Below are 14,289 nucleotides of genomic sequence, written 5' to 3'. Positions count from 1 at the left end.
TGCATCTTTCACATCCTAATGGGGATGACATGACCACCCCCAGGGCAAATGGGGCATTGATGGGAGTGCTGGAGAAGTGAGCCCCTTAAAATATACTGACCCCTGCCCACCCATGGCTTCCTGCCTGCCTTCCACCTGTTGCTCATGGGCCAAGGGCCTGCCCATTTCTGCTGGGCAGAGTCACAGGATAAGGGAATACCTTCTTCACTAGGGCTCTGGGAGTGGGTTGCCCTGAGCTAAGAACCCACCGCCAGGTTCCTAAATAGATTCAGAAGGGTCTGTGGTGATGTCCCAGACAACTGGAGGAAGAATGAGTCTCAGAGAGCCAGTGTCCCAGACCTGGGGGCTTGCCATGCCAAGCTGCCGTGTTTCTGGCTGAATGAGGATACTGCCTCCCCTCCCTGGGCTTGCCCTTCTCTGACATACCCCTGTTAAGACCAGTGGACTAGGAGCCTCCATGGAAGAGAAAGAGGCCGTGTCCAAGAGGTGCCCAGCTTTCACTGTGGTAGGAGAAGGCCAGACTCTCCCACCAGTGGAGGATGTTTTCCCAGCATCCCAGGAGCTACAGGTCCTCTGTCAGAGACTGGTGTTGGGGCCGCAAGCAGAGACTTAAGATACCCAGCAAGAATTCTGAGGCCACGTTGGGTGTCCATTTGTCTCCCATTGGCTCCCTCTAGCTCCATCCCAGCCCGTGTGCAAGAAGGGAAGGTAGCTGGGCCCAGAGCGTGGTCCCCTGGCCCCCTCTGCTCCAGCCTGATGCTGGGAGCCCTCCAGGTCCTTCTCCAACCTCCGCCCAGGCCTCACATCTCTTTGCAAGGCAAAGCAGAGGAAGGGTTTGTCCTGTTGAGGGAGTCCCGAGGGCCCCCAGACACGGAGGGCTGGAGCGGGTGCTGGAGCCTGCCCTTGAGCAGGGCTGGGGCCCCAGGGATGAGGCTAGACCATCCACGGGGCCGCAGCATCTAAAGCACCCCCTTCAGACTGGAGAGGCATCTTCTCACTAGACAGCAGGGATATATCTTATCCTCCTCAAGGTTTCTTCTTTGTGCAGGGAGCAAGGCCCTTACCTGAAGAGATTCTGGTGTGCAGAAGGGAAGCAGCATGCTAAATGCCCCCAGGAAGCTGGGATATGAGGAGCCCTGGAAGCCTGGGCCAGGCTCACCCTTGACGCTTGAGTTGGGCTGGGGAAAGGCTGGGCTCAGCACCACCTGGGTCACTGTGGAGCCCGAGGGTAGGAGCGCAGCACACGGGCCACTCTGCCGACCCTTCATGGGCCTCAGGCTGCACCAGGGAACTATGCACCCTGACCTAGAGCTGTGTCTTTCCAGCAAAACCCTGGGAGGGGAGTGTGGCGACTGGGAAAGCTGGCTCTGACACCAAACACCAACTTGGCAGCTCCACACAGCCCAAAAAGAGCTGGGCCTGCCTGGCCTGTTACACTGCCTGGCGGCTCCAGAATGACCTGTCCAGCCCACCCCCTCTGCCTCCCCACACCCTTTTCAACACCCCCCTTCCCCGTCTTGGCTGAGTATCCATGAGGGCAGGCAGGAATGCAGTAACCTGCAATACTTGAGAGCATATTATGTGCTAGGTGTTTTATGTACACTTTTTCTATCCTGACCTTGTAAAATAGGCATTGCATTAATGCCTTAGCAGATGAGGAAACTGAGGTTCAGAGGAGTTATGTCACTTTCTGAAGGTTAGAGACAGTAAGTGGTAGAGCAGAGATGTAAATCCCACTCCACCAGGTGCCTCTGGAGTTAGCATGCTTCTCCATCAAAAGAAGGCAAGGTAGTGGCTAAATATCTGCCCAAATCTGACCCGCCTTCAGTGGGCTAACGCAGCCTCCTCCACGGAGGCCTCCTTGATTTCCTTTCTTTCTCTGTAATCCCAGCTCCAGGAACACGGACTTTCCACACAGTCTCCCTTTGTTATTTAACTTTGTATGTGTGTGTGTGACTTTCACCTTTCTCCCTAGAGCACGTGCCCCTGGGGCAGGGTGACACGTCCCAGTGCGCTTCCCTGAAATGCACCTCCAGTTTCCCCTTCACTCTCAGCACCAAGCGGTGCAGAGCCTTGGCGTCCCCAGGGCCCTGGGGTCCTAACCACTTTGGATGGGCCTTTCTGAGGGCCCAACACAGCTGCCAACAGATGGACCCGGGGGAGGCCTTTCCTGCCTCCCTTCCCCGCAGTCAGGGCTGGCACCTGTGGGCCAGTTACCTTGGACTGTCCTCAGGGCTGGAGGCAGGGGCTGCGGCAGAGGCGGTGGCAGCATGGGCAGCGGCTGTGGCCAGCGGTGGCGAGGCTGCGCTGGGAGAGGCAGCAGCAGGCGGCTGGGCAGAAGCGGGCAGCAGTGGTGTGGTGGCCTGGCTGGTGCACACTGGAGCATGCTCAATAGGGGTGCTGATGAGGCGGACCGAGAAAGACAACAGGTCAAGGGCGCCCCTCTGCTGGGGGGCGGTGGCTGCAGGAGAGGCAGGCTGGGTGGAAGGTACCAGCCTTACTGCCAACAGAGCAGGATCTTCCAGAAGTCCTGTCCCCAGGCTCAGGGAAAGAATACCCCCACCCAGGACCCCAAGAGGGAAGGGCTCAGACCACAGGGAGGATCACAGTAACATCAAAAATATTTTCAAGGCTAGTGAGATTCCCCTGCCTCCCATTTTTGTGTACTTCCTAATTTGTCTTTCTCAACGTGTATTATAAAAACAGTGTGGTCAAAAAGTAGTCTAAATTATCAACCAAGGTTTCTCCCCCATCCTGTTTTCCTTTCTTTCACCCTTCCTCATTTAGTCAGAGGCGTGCTTTGCCTTTGAGAAGGGATGATATAATGAAAAAAGCAGAGGTAAGATATTTTGTTGTCAAGGGCTTAAGCTCTGAAGTTGTGACAGCCTGGGCTTTAGGCTGCGAAGCACTCAGGGCACTGATGATACATCTGGAAGATGGGTGAAAGCTACCATGCCGGACAGATCAAGGTCATCTGGACTAGAAAAGGGGCAACGTGGCGTGAGGGATTCGAGAATAGAGGCAGCTGTGCCCGTTTTCTGGGCAAACCCTGGGGAAGTGGCAGGACCCCAGGGTCCCCTATGCCCAGGCCCATGGTGAAGGGGCAGGCAGGCCTGAGGCAGCCCAAAGACCTGTAGGCCATCCTGTGGCCTGGGGGTTGTAGACGGTTTCCCACACACCTGAGAGTGACACGGATGTGGCCCTGAGCGCCTGCACATCTGAAAGTCCCTGTACTTGGGAACATGAGGGGTGACTGCTCTGCCAGTGTGGACCAGTGTGACCAGACAGATGGAGATACCCCAGCAGATGCCAGCACAGGTAGACCATGATCAAGGACTAGGTGCCCAGACTCCCCACCCCACTCTCCTTGGCATTCTGCAAGTCCCTCTTCCCCAAAACCACCCCAGACAAGAGAAGCATCAGAGCCTGGGTCGATGAGATTAGATTTCAGCCACCTGTGAAATGAGGGAGGGAATAAAAATTAAATTATAGGAAAGCAAAGAAATGTACATGGGTTGTTGGACTAAGATCTGTACTTGTTACAATGGTGACAGGATACTGCAGCTCCTATAGGTGGGAATGATTTTCCTTATGCTATGAAATTCAATTATTGACCTCCTACTATGTGCCAGGCCTATGTCTTTAATCCTCACAAAAACTCTCTGATGTGGGTATTATCAATTCTTTTTAATAGGTGAAGGAATGCAGACTGAGAGAATTGAATTGCTCGAGCTCCTAGAACTTATCGGTAGTGACAGCAGGCTCTGACTGAGGCATGTGGATTTGAAGCCTTACCTAGTACCTCAAGTGGTCCCTCATACAGGAACAAAGAACCTTCTTCCTGCAATCAGTCAAGTAGAATCTTTCCCCAACAAAAGGCTCTATTCTTATTTGAAATAATTAGAAAAATCCTCTTCCCTCTCTGAGTGCTTACCATATGCCAGGCCTTGCACTAAACAGCTGTATAAGCGGCACCCCATTACTCCATTTGATCCTTTCAACCTCACTGGGAGATTGGTATCAAGATCCTCATTTTACAGATGAGGAACCTGAGGTCCAGAAAGATTGAATCTCTGCTAAAACATCACATTGCTACCAACTGGCAGAGATAGGCGTGATCCCTAACCACTATACCACTTCTCAGACTTTAATATGCAGGTGAATTGCCTGGGAATCTTGTTAAAATGCAGCTTCTGGCTCAGTAGGTATGGGGTGGGGCTGAGAGTCTACATTTCTGACAAGCTCTCAGGTGATGCTGGTCCGTGGACCACACTTTGAGTACCAAGGTACTACAAAGGTCTGTCCCAGGTAGGGATGCCAGGGGGCCATGAGCTATTTACCAAAGCATCACGACGTGATGTGCTCTCCTCCATCCAGTGAAGTGTATGGTAGAGAAAGGCATGAAACAGCATGAGAGGGTCAGGGAAGAAGAGGGCTGGAGAATAGGCAAGGTTGAGTTGACTGCCTCAGGGGAAGGCGCACCATTCTTCTCTGTGACTGCATAGGAAGCATCCAGGGTGGACAATGGCAGTGGCCATGCCATGCCCTGTCCAGCCCTTTCCCAGCTTAGTGGTTCAGAAAGGAAGCCTTGGACGGCCCAGCTCTTAGGCCTGTGGTGGTACCCAGCCCTGGCCCTTCCATGAGGCCACTTCCTCACCCTTCATGAAAGAACCTGGCTTCTGGAAGCCATGCCTGTGAAGCGGCCGCCTCAGAGAAACAGCTGCAGGTCCTGATACCATACTGAACTGGCTGCTCAGACCCCCATGGCGTGGACACGTATGGCCTGGGAAGCCTCCGCCTGACAGAGGACAACCCTCTTCTTTATCTGTTTCTCCCTGACCCTGCCACATGCTTCCAGTGGGCTTCTGGGAATTGAGGACAGCAGTGATGAAAATACCCAGGCTGGGGAAAGTATTCTGCAGGGCAAATAGGAAATTGGCGTTGCCTGTCCCCTGTGCTCCAATCCCGTCAGACCAGCTTACCTGCGGCTCTCCCCAGGCATAGCTCCACGTGAACCCTGGATTCTGTGGGGTGAAGTTGGAGCTGGATGTGACCCTAGGAAAACTCATCATCTACCACAGGGCAGGACCAAGGACATGCACGTGAGCCTGCTGCTCGGGGTTCCGGCTGAGGGGCATCCTATCTAGGGCCGCTGTCTGCAGACACCAAGCAACCAGGGCCTAGTGGAGGTAGGACTGGCACTGAAGAGCATCCTGAAGGATCTTGGGTTCTTGTCCAGGTCAGCTCCTGCCTGAAGTTCCCTGAGCCCCCAGAAACCCCAAGGAGTGGGGCGTGGGTCTCAGAAAGCAAGCACTGCAGAGAACTTACTAGACCCTGGCTTCAGTCCTAAAGACAGTACCCGTTAGATCACCCCAGCCTGGTCTAGGACTCTATAGCTGCCTCCTGCCTTGGTCATAATTCACCTTAAACATCAAAGCAAAAACCAAACCAACCCAACTATATTAACTGCTGGTGGCTGCATGGGGAGGGTGTGGCCAAAGGAGAGACACAGCCTGGCTCCAGTCCCCTTTTCAGCCCGTCTCTCTACCCAGTTGGCATCAGGGTGCAGTGTGCTAACCCTGTGCCCTGCTCTGTTGTGGTAGCCTTTGGTTGATGCTCTTATTGATGACAGTGGTACTATGTATGCAAAGGATAGGGATGGTGATGGTGGTGGTGCTGGGCCTGGGGGTTTGTAGTCATTGGGCTCAGGCTGGAAATGTTGACGATGGTGGAGGTGCTGTGACTGATGGTTCTGGGTGCTGTTTGCCATAACTGGGGTGATGATGGAGAATGGAATATGAACATCTCTGTTGATTGGATGATGATAGAATGCCAGTCAAGTGGTTGGTGTTGAAATTGTTCATGCTGCCACCCGCCTATCTAGCATTCCACCTTGCAGCCTGATGACTATTGCTCAGGGCAGCCCTGACCATGTCACTTTGCAGCAGGGCTGTTGCACTGCATGACTCCAGGGGCCACACTGACACTGTAGTCTAGGTGATGACACCCCTCAAGAACTGTGCGGTCCACAATGATCCCCACAGGCTGTAGTGTGACTGGTGCCCTGCAGCTTTCACTAGTTCCACATTGTGTCGGAATACAGTCAAAATCCAGAGCCTGGCATTTCAGCTCCAGACCACTACTAACCATAACATCCTCTGCACGCCCTCCATTCCAGCCAAAATGATTAAGTCAGGGTTCTGGGACACTGACCCAGCACCTCTGCTCTGTCTGCTTAGAGTACCTGTGCAGCCTTCCATAACTGCACATGCCCCACACCTAACTGTTCCCGAAGATCAAACACACAGACCCCTTCTTCCAGGAAGCCTTCCCTGATCCTCCAGTCGGAGGAGCGCTCCCTGTCTCTGGACCTCACATGATCAGCCTTGCATTATGGTCAGCCACAATCACATCAGCTCTTTCTGATTCCTTCTGCACCTACAGCAGCTAGGCACAGTGCCTTGACTAATGCCCATGGACACGGAATGCTGAATGAGGACATCTCTCCCATTTACTCCAGAGGGCTTTACACAGACCCCTGGCCTGGGGCCACCCAAGGTGCTGCATGCAGCAGCCTGGGGTCACTGGGGAGGCACCAGGCAGACTGGAAAGCAAACAAGAGCCTTCCAGGGCTTCAATCAGGTGGATCCAAGAGGGCTCCGACAGGCCAGGGGGATGGGGACAGGGGATGGGGAGGCCACCAGCTCTGATGGATTGGCTCAGGTCCTCTGCCAGCCTTAGGACACCCACTACCTGGGGCCTCTCTCTGTCTGGCAGCCCCTAACCCCCAACCTACCCTTGGCCTTGGAAGTCCTCAATGAAAGGTCAGCTAAATATGAGTGTGCTCCAGGATGCCTAGATACAGGCAGAAGCACACACCCCCACCTCCCCAGTTGATCCCGTAGCCAGCCTGCCTCGCCTGGTCTTCACCTTGGCCCTGCAGTCAAACTGCTAGAGGCAGGAAGAGACGGGAAGCCAAGGTGGAACAGGTTGGTGGGGGGCTTAGGGGAGCATCTCAAGGTGGTAGGCAGGACAGAACAGTCTCCCTGGCCAGCTCTTCTAGACGGGATTGCCAAGGTCCCCAGGGTGAGAAAGAGAGTCTGTGCCCAGGCAGTGGGGGTGGGCACGAGGCTCTGGCCCAGTCCAGCCCCAGGGGTGGTGAGGGAGCCCTGAGGGGTGGGCCTCAGCACCTGTCATTATTTGCCAAGTGCCAACAATCTCATGTTCTCAGCTTGTGGTTCCCCCAGTCAGGGGTGAGGCTGATGGGTAGACAGGTGGGTGGGGAGGACATGAGCCTGCCAGCCCGGCCCTTCCCAAATGCTCAGGACCAGGACAAGGCCGTAGGTGTGTGGAGGCCAGGAGCAAGGGCCTTCCCCTCCTTCCTGCCACCTGAGCAAGACTCCACCAGGCATACCTTCCAGCTCCTCTCCCCTGAGCCGGGGCCCAGCCCACGGGGGACCCCCAGCATTTCCCCTGTGAGCCGCTCCTTAGTTCAGGTGTGTCTCCCTCCTGGACCAGGGCTGAGCATGAGCAGTGCCTTCCTGGGACAGGGGCTTGTGGCACGCTTTCTGATGGGGAGGGAGGGATGGCTCGGCCTGCTGGCTGTGGTTGGGTATGGGAGGAGAGGTGGGGGCATTCAGACCCCGTTCCTCTGTCCACACACACGCTATCCCGAAGGAGGCTAAGGCTGCCCACCAGCCCGCAGAACAGATTCTCACCTGCCGTCCTCTTTGCCTGCGCCCTGCAGCCCTGGGCAGGGCCCTAGGGGCAGGAAAACAGTGGTGGGCAGAGCTCACCAGGTCCCAGCCCCGGCGGGCACTGCCCCTGCACCTCTTCTGTAGGTACTTATCCTCTCCCCATCTCAGACCTGCCCCCTTTGGTGACATGCACACAGGCACAGCAGGACTGGGGCTGGTTTGGTTCATTTCAAATCCTCTTTATTTCAGAATGAGCATGCTTATATGTACAGGAGAGAGAACTAGGGAGCCAGCACACACAGCACAGAGAGGAGAACACTTGCTCCAATCTCACCACGGCCAGGAAGGGCCTCTGCCTCATCCACCCTGGGGCCTCCTCCTCCTCTACAGGGAGCCCTGTCCCGGGCTGCCTGGGCTCTAGAGGGCACGAGGGAGTGAGGGGGGCCGGGGAATTGGCCTCTTCTCAGGACCCTGATCTATGGGCAGCTTGTTCCAGGATGGCACTAGGCCAAGCTGCCTCTCCCAGGAGCTGAGGTTGGTGGGAAATGGACCAGTGACACATTCTGTTTCCCTTGGTTCTGGGGTGTTCTGCCAGCAAACCCCATCACATTCTCTCTGATCTACAGGAAGGTCCTGTACAGGGGAGCAGAGGCTTGGGCTACCTGGGGGGGCCGTGAGGGTTGCACTGAAGGGTGGGGGTAGAGTGGATGCAGTGCTGCGTGGGGCTGGGCCTCGGCCATCAGCTCTAGGGTGGGCAGAGAGCACAACTGCTGCAGGTGACTAGTGAAGGTGCCCCCCAGCACAGCTATACATTCTCAAGCATCACCGTGTGGCTCACATGCCAGATCTGTGTAGGGGGAAGGAAGGAGGGGGTCCAGCCTGAGAGGGGTGAGGGGGCTCCAGACAGCTTTTTAGCTTTTAACATTAAGGATTTGGGCCGAAAGGCCATGGTGCCAGTTGCGCAATTTGGCAAAACGTGGGCTGTTACGTTCCGTTTCAAACCTTTCCCTGTGGCACAGAGAGAGAAACAGAGAGACAGAGACAGAAAGAGAGAAAGGAAGAAAGAAAGGGGTTAGGGGGTGTGTCCGCCATCACCCTGTCTGAGAGCTGGGGCAGAGGGCATGGGAGGGAGGAAGGGATTCAGCTTGGAGAGGCTTTGCCACCCAGGGGGTACTTTCCAGGGGGTCAGGCAGAGTCGCAAGGACCAGGATGGAGGGACTGATGTTCCCGACTTGAGTGAGCCATGGAGAAGGGGCCTGGCTAAAGAGCCTGAGGGCAGGCTGGGCAAATGGGGAGGGTCTCTGGGTTCTCCCTGGCCCACGTGTTTAGGGCTGGGCAGGGCTGCTTTGGCTGTCTCTCAGGACTGAACCCCATAGGCAGGTGAGCCTTGCATGGTCTCTGTCCCCTAGCTGGGCATCAAGAAGGAAGAACGCCTGTCCCCGTGATGAGGCTTGGTGAGCAGACCTGCCATCTCCCTGTGCTGCCCGTCTCTCCCAACCCTTTTCTGTCCCCAGAGAGAAGCCTTCAAACACCACTGACTGCCCCGCCCACCTAGGCCTGAGCATAGCCAGGCACACACGTGCAAACGCATACTCACAAGGCCGCTGGCACACATACTGAGGGCCAGGACTTCCCGCCAACAGGGCCTCTGGGGCTCAGCCCACAGCCTGCTCAGCCGAGGGCATAGGACAAAGCCGGTAAGGAACGGCCAGAAATGTAGAAATGGAGGAGAGAGTGTGCCTGGGAAAGTCCAGGGCCGCAGATGCCAGAATCCTAGATCCTCCAGGCCAGAGGGGCCTCTAACATCCTCCAGAACAGAGGTGCAAATTGGTGGCCCAGGGGCCACATGTAGCCACAAACGCAGTGTGTTTAACCTGGACAGTGTTGAAAACTCATTTTAAAAATTAATTGCGGGCTTCCCTGGTGGCGCAGTGGTTGAGAGTCTGCCTGCCGGTGCGGGGGACACGGGTTCGAGTCCTGGTCTGGGAAGATCCCACATGCCGCGGAGCAACTAGGCCCGTGAGCCACAATTACTGAGCCTGCACGTCTGGAGCCTGTGCCCCGCAACAAGAGAGGCCGCGATAGTGAGAGGCCCGCGCACCGCGATGAAGAGTGGCCCCCACTTGCCGCAACTAGAGAAAGCCCTCGCACAGAAACGAAGACCCAACACAGCCATAAATAAATAAATAAATAAATAAAAATTAAAAAAAAATTAATTGCTATATCCAGATGATGGAATACTACTCGGCACTAAAAAGACATGAATGAACCATTGGTACACTCCAAAACTTGGATGAACCCCCAGAGAATTAGGCGGACTGAAAAAGCCCATCCCATAAAGTCCCAGGCTGTATGATTCCATTTGCATAACATCCTTGAAATGACAAAATTATAGAAACAGAGAACGGATAACAGGTTAGTGGTTGCTGTGGGTTAAGGACAGGTCGTGCGCAGTAGGGAGGTGGGTGTGGTATGAAAGGGCAACATGGGGGGATCCCGGGGTGATGGAAGTATTCTGCATTCGACTGTATCAGTGTCAACACCCTGGTAGGGATATATTGTACTATCGTTTTGCAAGACGCTACCATTGGGGGTAAAGGCTACATAGGATCTCTCTGTATTATTTCTTATAGCTACATGCCAATCTGCAATTGTCTCAAGATGAACAGTTTAACAAATGAATTGCCAGCATATAAAAATCAGGAAGATCGGCTTTAGGTCTTTAAAAGTCAGAGGATGGGGCAATGCTGGTCTTACATTTCTGTATGGTAACAATCCTGTGTCCCCACATGTACACCTGGCCACCTTCCCACACCTGTATTACCTGACAGACTCTCCCCTACACCTTAAGTCCTGCATATGGGTCTCTGTGTAAGATTCTGTTTGACAAGAGGGGCCCCCTGCTAACATATTTGAAAACCACTGGTCCAAACTTTCCTAATGCCAAGAAGCCAAGGCCCAAACACATCACATGAATAGCCTAAAGCCACACGGAAACTCAGAGGCAGAACCACGATCTAAGTGCCAGGCATCCCCTGCTACTGCCTCTCCTAGGGTGGGGAGAAGGGGCAATGACGGCAGAAGCCCAGGCCCTGCGGTGGAGCCCACATACCCCTGCAGACAGCACCACAGGCGGCAACAATGGACCAGCCCATAGAGACCACCCAGGACACAGACGCAGCCAGTTTGCCCAGCCAGGCCCAAGCCTTTGTCATCAGTGCTCAGTGACAGGGTCAGGAACAGTCCTGGAGAATCGGCGAGGGTAGTGAGTCTGCTCTGCTTGGAGCTGTTGGGAAATTCACAGCTAGCCAAAGAGAGGAGCAAGAAGAGGGAGGAAGAGAAGAGACGGGAAGAGATTGGAGAGTGGGTGAAAGAGAAAGGGAGGGAGGTCCCAGGACACAAACGAGGGCTGCTCAGGTGACACCCAGGGGTGTCCTGGTCTCTCCAGTTGTGAATTTTGAACTTGATAGGCTGGCAGAACACCAAAGACTAAAAATCCACGAAACTCTCACTACCAGCCCTGAGCTGCGCCAGCACCAGGAGAGTCTGCCTGTGAGCCGGGACAGAGCTGAGCGTGCACAGGGAAGAAGGAGGACACTGACATGCCCAGGGAAGCTGCAGGGGGAGGAGGGGGAAACCAGTGAGTCCTGGTGCTCTGTTGGAAGTGGGGGTGGGGTGGAGAGGAAACAGAACCTTGGACGGTTGCACGTTGGAGAAGGGACTTCGGAGGGTTTTTACATTGTTTGCGGATGCACTGTTGTACAACGCAACCCTCACCTTCAACTCCTCTGGGAACTGGTCACTAAAATCAACATTTTCCTTAATGCTTGGGGACCAGGAAGAGATGCGGAGTTCTTTACTGAGGTGAGCATTACGTAAACACAGAGACTGAACGTGTAGACAGCGGCACCACAAGGTGGGGGCCAGGAGATGCCTGAGTTACACACCGGGGCCCTCCAGGATGGTTATGCCCAAGCAGTGGGATCCAGATGCCTTGCAGATTCAAGCCCTGCCTAGGATGAAGCTAGGCTTGCCTGTATTCCCACCCTTGTCAGGGCTGCCCAACGTGGACCCAACCTTCTAAGCCATCTGGGCCCTGAACGCCTTCCAGAAGCTAGACAGAAGCCGTGGTGACCTCTCTGAGATTAGAGGCTCAGCTTTGGATGGGGCTCTGCTACTTCAGATGAAGGCTGGGAGCCACCTGTACCCATGTTGAACCTGGCAGTAGGCTGGTGTTTAAGCCTACCTGGACAGTTTGCTAAGGTGCTGGGTCTTTCCTGGGAGGTGAGCCAAGTCTGCAGCTGATGCCTGGGCTGTTCAGGGCCTCCCCTGCCTCCCTTGTAAAGATAGAGTCACTGGAGATTAGGCCAGCAGGTGGGCACTAGAGCCTCGGAGGGAAGCTACTTGCCACCACATACAGAGACAGCGTCACAGTGCCAGCAGCCAGGGCCTGAGAGGAGAGGAGGGGAGGGGAGGGCAGGGCTCTGAGCTGCTCTGGGACTCTGCGGGGGCAGGCCTCAGAGGTGGAGCAGTGACAGGTGAGGGGCAAGTTTGCAGGGTCCTCTAACATGCAGATTACTACTGCCCTCGAGGCCACCAGTGTCCTTCCTGGTACAGAACACCTGGCATCCCTGCCAGCTTTCCCAGCACACAGCAACAGGAAGGAAGAAGCGCCCCAGCAGACGTACAAGCCTGTATAGGCTGCCACAGTCCCCAGGTTGCTGGGCCCTGCGTTTGGCAAACTCAGGCCGTGCCGGAGTGAGCTACCTGGAAGCGGGGTGCAGTGAAGCCTCTCTGGGGAGGTGCAGCCTTCATGAGAGACCCTCAGATTCCCCACTGCGAGTCAGGCTAAACTGGGAGGGGGAAGGGCAGAGGCCATGTCTGCCCTCAGCCAACAAGATGGATCTGGGGGTGCAGATTCCAACTTGGGACGGGGGACGGATACCAGTGGGGCTCCCCAGGGAGCAAGATCCCTAACCAGCCTGGACCCAGGGTGGGGGTAAGTGTGTTCCCTTCTGCTCAGATGGCCACTCGGATGAGTCTGTGACCCCACACGTGACCAGTGGCCAGTCGCTACTTCGGGCATTAATCACAAACAGAACTGAACCACTGTACCCATTGGACCCCCCACCTCTCACCTCTGGGCCACAGGCTGCTTGGGATTCAGGGAAATAAAAACACCTACCTTCCTCCTGTGGCCATGGACAGAATGGGCATTTTAGGGGAGGCCATGAAGACAACCTTCCAGAAATTAAAGTCAGAAAAAAGGAGAAGGGCAGCAGGCTTAGGCCCCTCCAGTCCTGGGCAGAAGGCTTGCTGGTTGCCTCAGAGCCTACACTGCAGGGCCAGAGACCCCAGAGGGAGAGGCTGACAGTGGCACAGGGCCTTGGGGGGGGGAGATGCTTTCTCAGGATGGGGGCCTGAACAGAGGGAGGGAGCAGGCTAGAGTTTCTTCTTGGCCCCCCCTTTCCAGCTTTCCCTCCAGCAAAACCCTGCAGGGGCTGGGGGAGAGACTCCAAGACCTGCAGCAGCGTTCTCAAGACCCCCTGCCTTCTGCTGGGATCTGAATGGAGCTAGTGGGCAGTTAGGCCCCAGGGGGAAAGGGCCTACAGGACCAGGCCAAACAAGCCCCAAGAGATGCTTCTGAAAGGAGGGAAGGGGAAGGCCAACGCCAAGGCCTGCAGACCACCCTTGATACTGCCTTTTGTGTTCTCACTCAATAACTTCACAGAGCCTGCAAATATTCCAGGGAAAATATGAAAGACAACGGTTCCCTGTAATCTACCTCCACCAGTACCCTTCCACCTTCTAAACAGTGTCTGGTTACTGAGATGCGAACTTAGAGTGACTGGCGGGAGAAACATAAAGTAACCAGAAGGACTGAGACGGGGTGACGGCGGCTGGAAAAAAAGTGCAGGCCCCTGCTGGCTTCCTGATGGAAGGGACCTGCAGATTTTTAAGCGGTTTGCTATGGGGTATGTGCTGTAAAGCCCCTCCATCAAATCTTCAGTAAAGACCACATTGCCCACTGGAGCATCTCTGTGAGTGGCTCCGAAGAGGAGGTGAGACAAACACAGAAATGGCGCAGGAGCAGAGGAGCACAGGATGGGGAGAGCTGACAGCTTAGTCACGCTTCAAATAGCTCCATACTACACTTTGCACTAAATCACCATCTCATTTCAGGCTTTTTACAGACACACTGCAGGCACCGACAGGTTAAGAACCACCACTGGAACCGCATGCCACTGTTAGCAGGCCAGGGAGGACCACACTTCAGGATTGGATGCCCCAGCCAAAGAGTGGGAGCAACTTCAGTTGGCAGAAATAGAGGTTCGAAAAGAAAATCCACATCAACTCAAGCTGATCCCAGAGTCCCACTCTCCACACAGTCCTGTGGCCACTACACACTGGTTAGCAAGAACAGAAAGCTTGGCCCAGGGTGGAAAGGCACCTCTGGGCCCCAGCCCCTCACACGGAGGCCACCACAGGATGTGCTGGCCCAAGGCAGACTCTCCCAGGAAGGACATGCAGATGACATATTTGCTTCCAGAAGTGTAAGCACAATCACACTGGGCCTCATGCCTCCCCATGG

General features: G+C 55.2%; 1 protein-coding gene across 8 annotated transcripts in view; it reads right to left on the bottom strand.

The window, feature by feature from the left end:
* Positions 1-14,289, bottom strand: part of LDB3 (LIM domain binding 3) — a 56,851-nt gene that overhangs the window by 19,417 nt on the left and 23,145 nt on the right. For 3 of the 8 annotated variants that reach the window (XM_068548913.1, XM_068548914.1, XM_068548915.1), the window contains one exon: positions 7,938-8,705. The exons of 3 other annotated variants lie outside the window; for them this stretch is intronic. In XM_068548913.1, the coding sequence (XP_068405014.1) occupies positions 8,609-8,705 (97 nt within the window). In that variant the 3' untranslated portion in view covers positions 7,938-8,608. Of the gene's footprint in view, positions 1-2,217; positions 2,401-7,937; positions 8,706-14,289 lie in introns of those variants that run through there. 2 more of the 8 variants (XM_068548909.1, XM_068548910.1) reach the window with 1 other exon arrangement.

Source organism: Eschrichtius robustus, chromosome 7 (assembly GCF_028021215.1).
Source record: "Eschrichtius robustus isolate mEscRob2 chromosome 7, mEscRob2.pri, whole genome shotgun sequence".
Lineage (NCBI taxonomy): Eukaryota > Metazoa > Chordata > Mammalia > Artiodactyla > Eschrichtiidae > Eschrichtius > Eschrichtius robustus.
The sequence above is the reverse complement of the archived record's forward strand: the minus strand, read 5'-3'. Positions and strand labels throughout refer to the sequence as shown.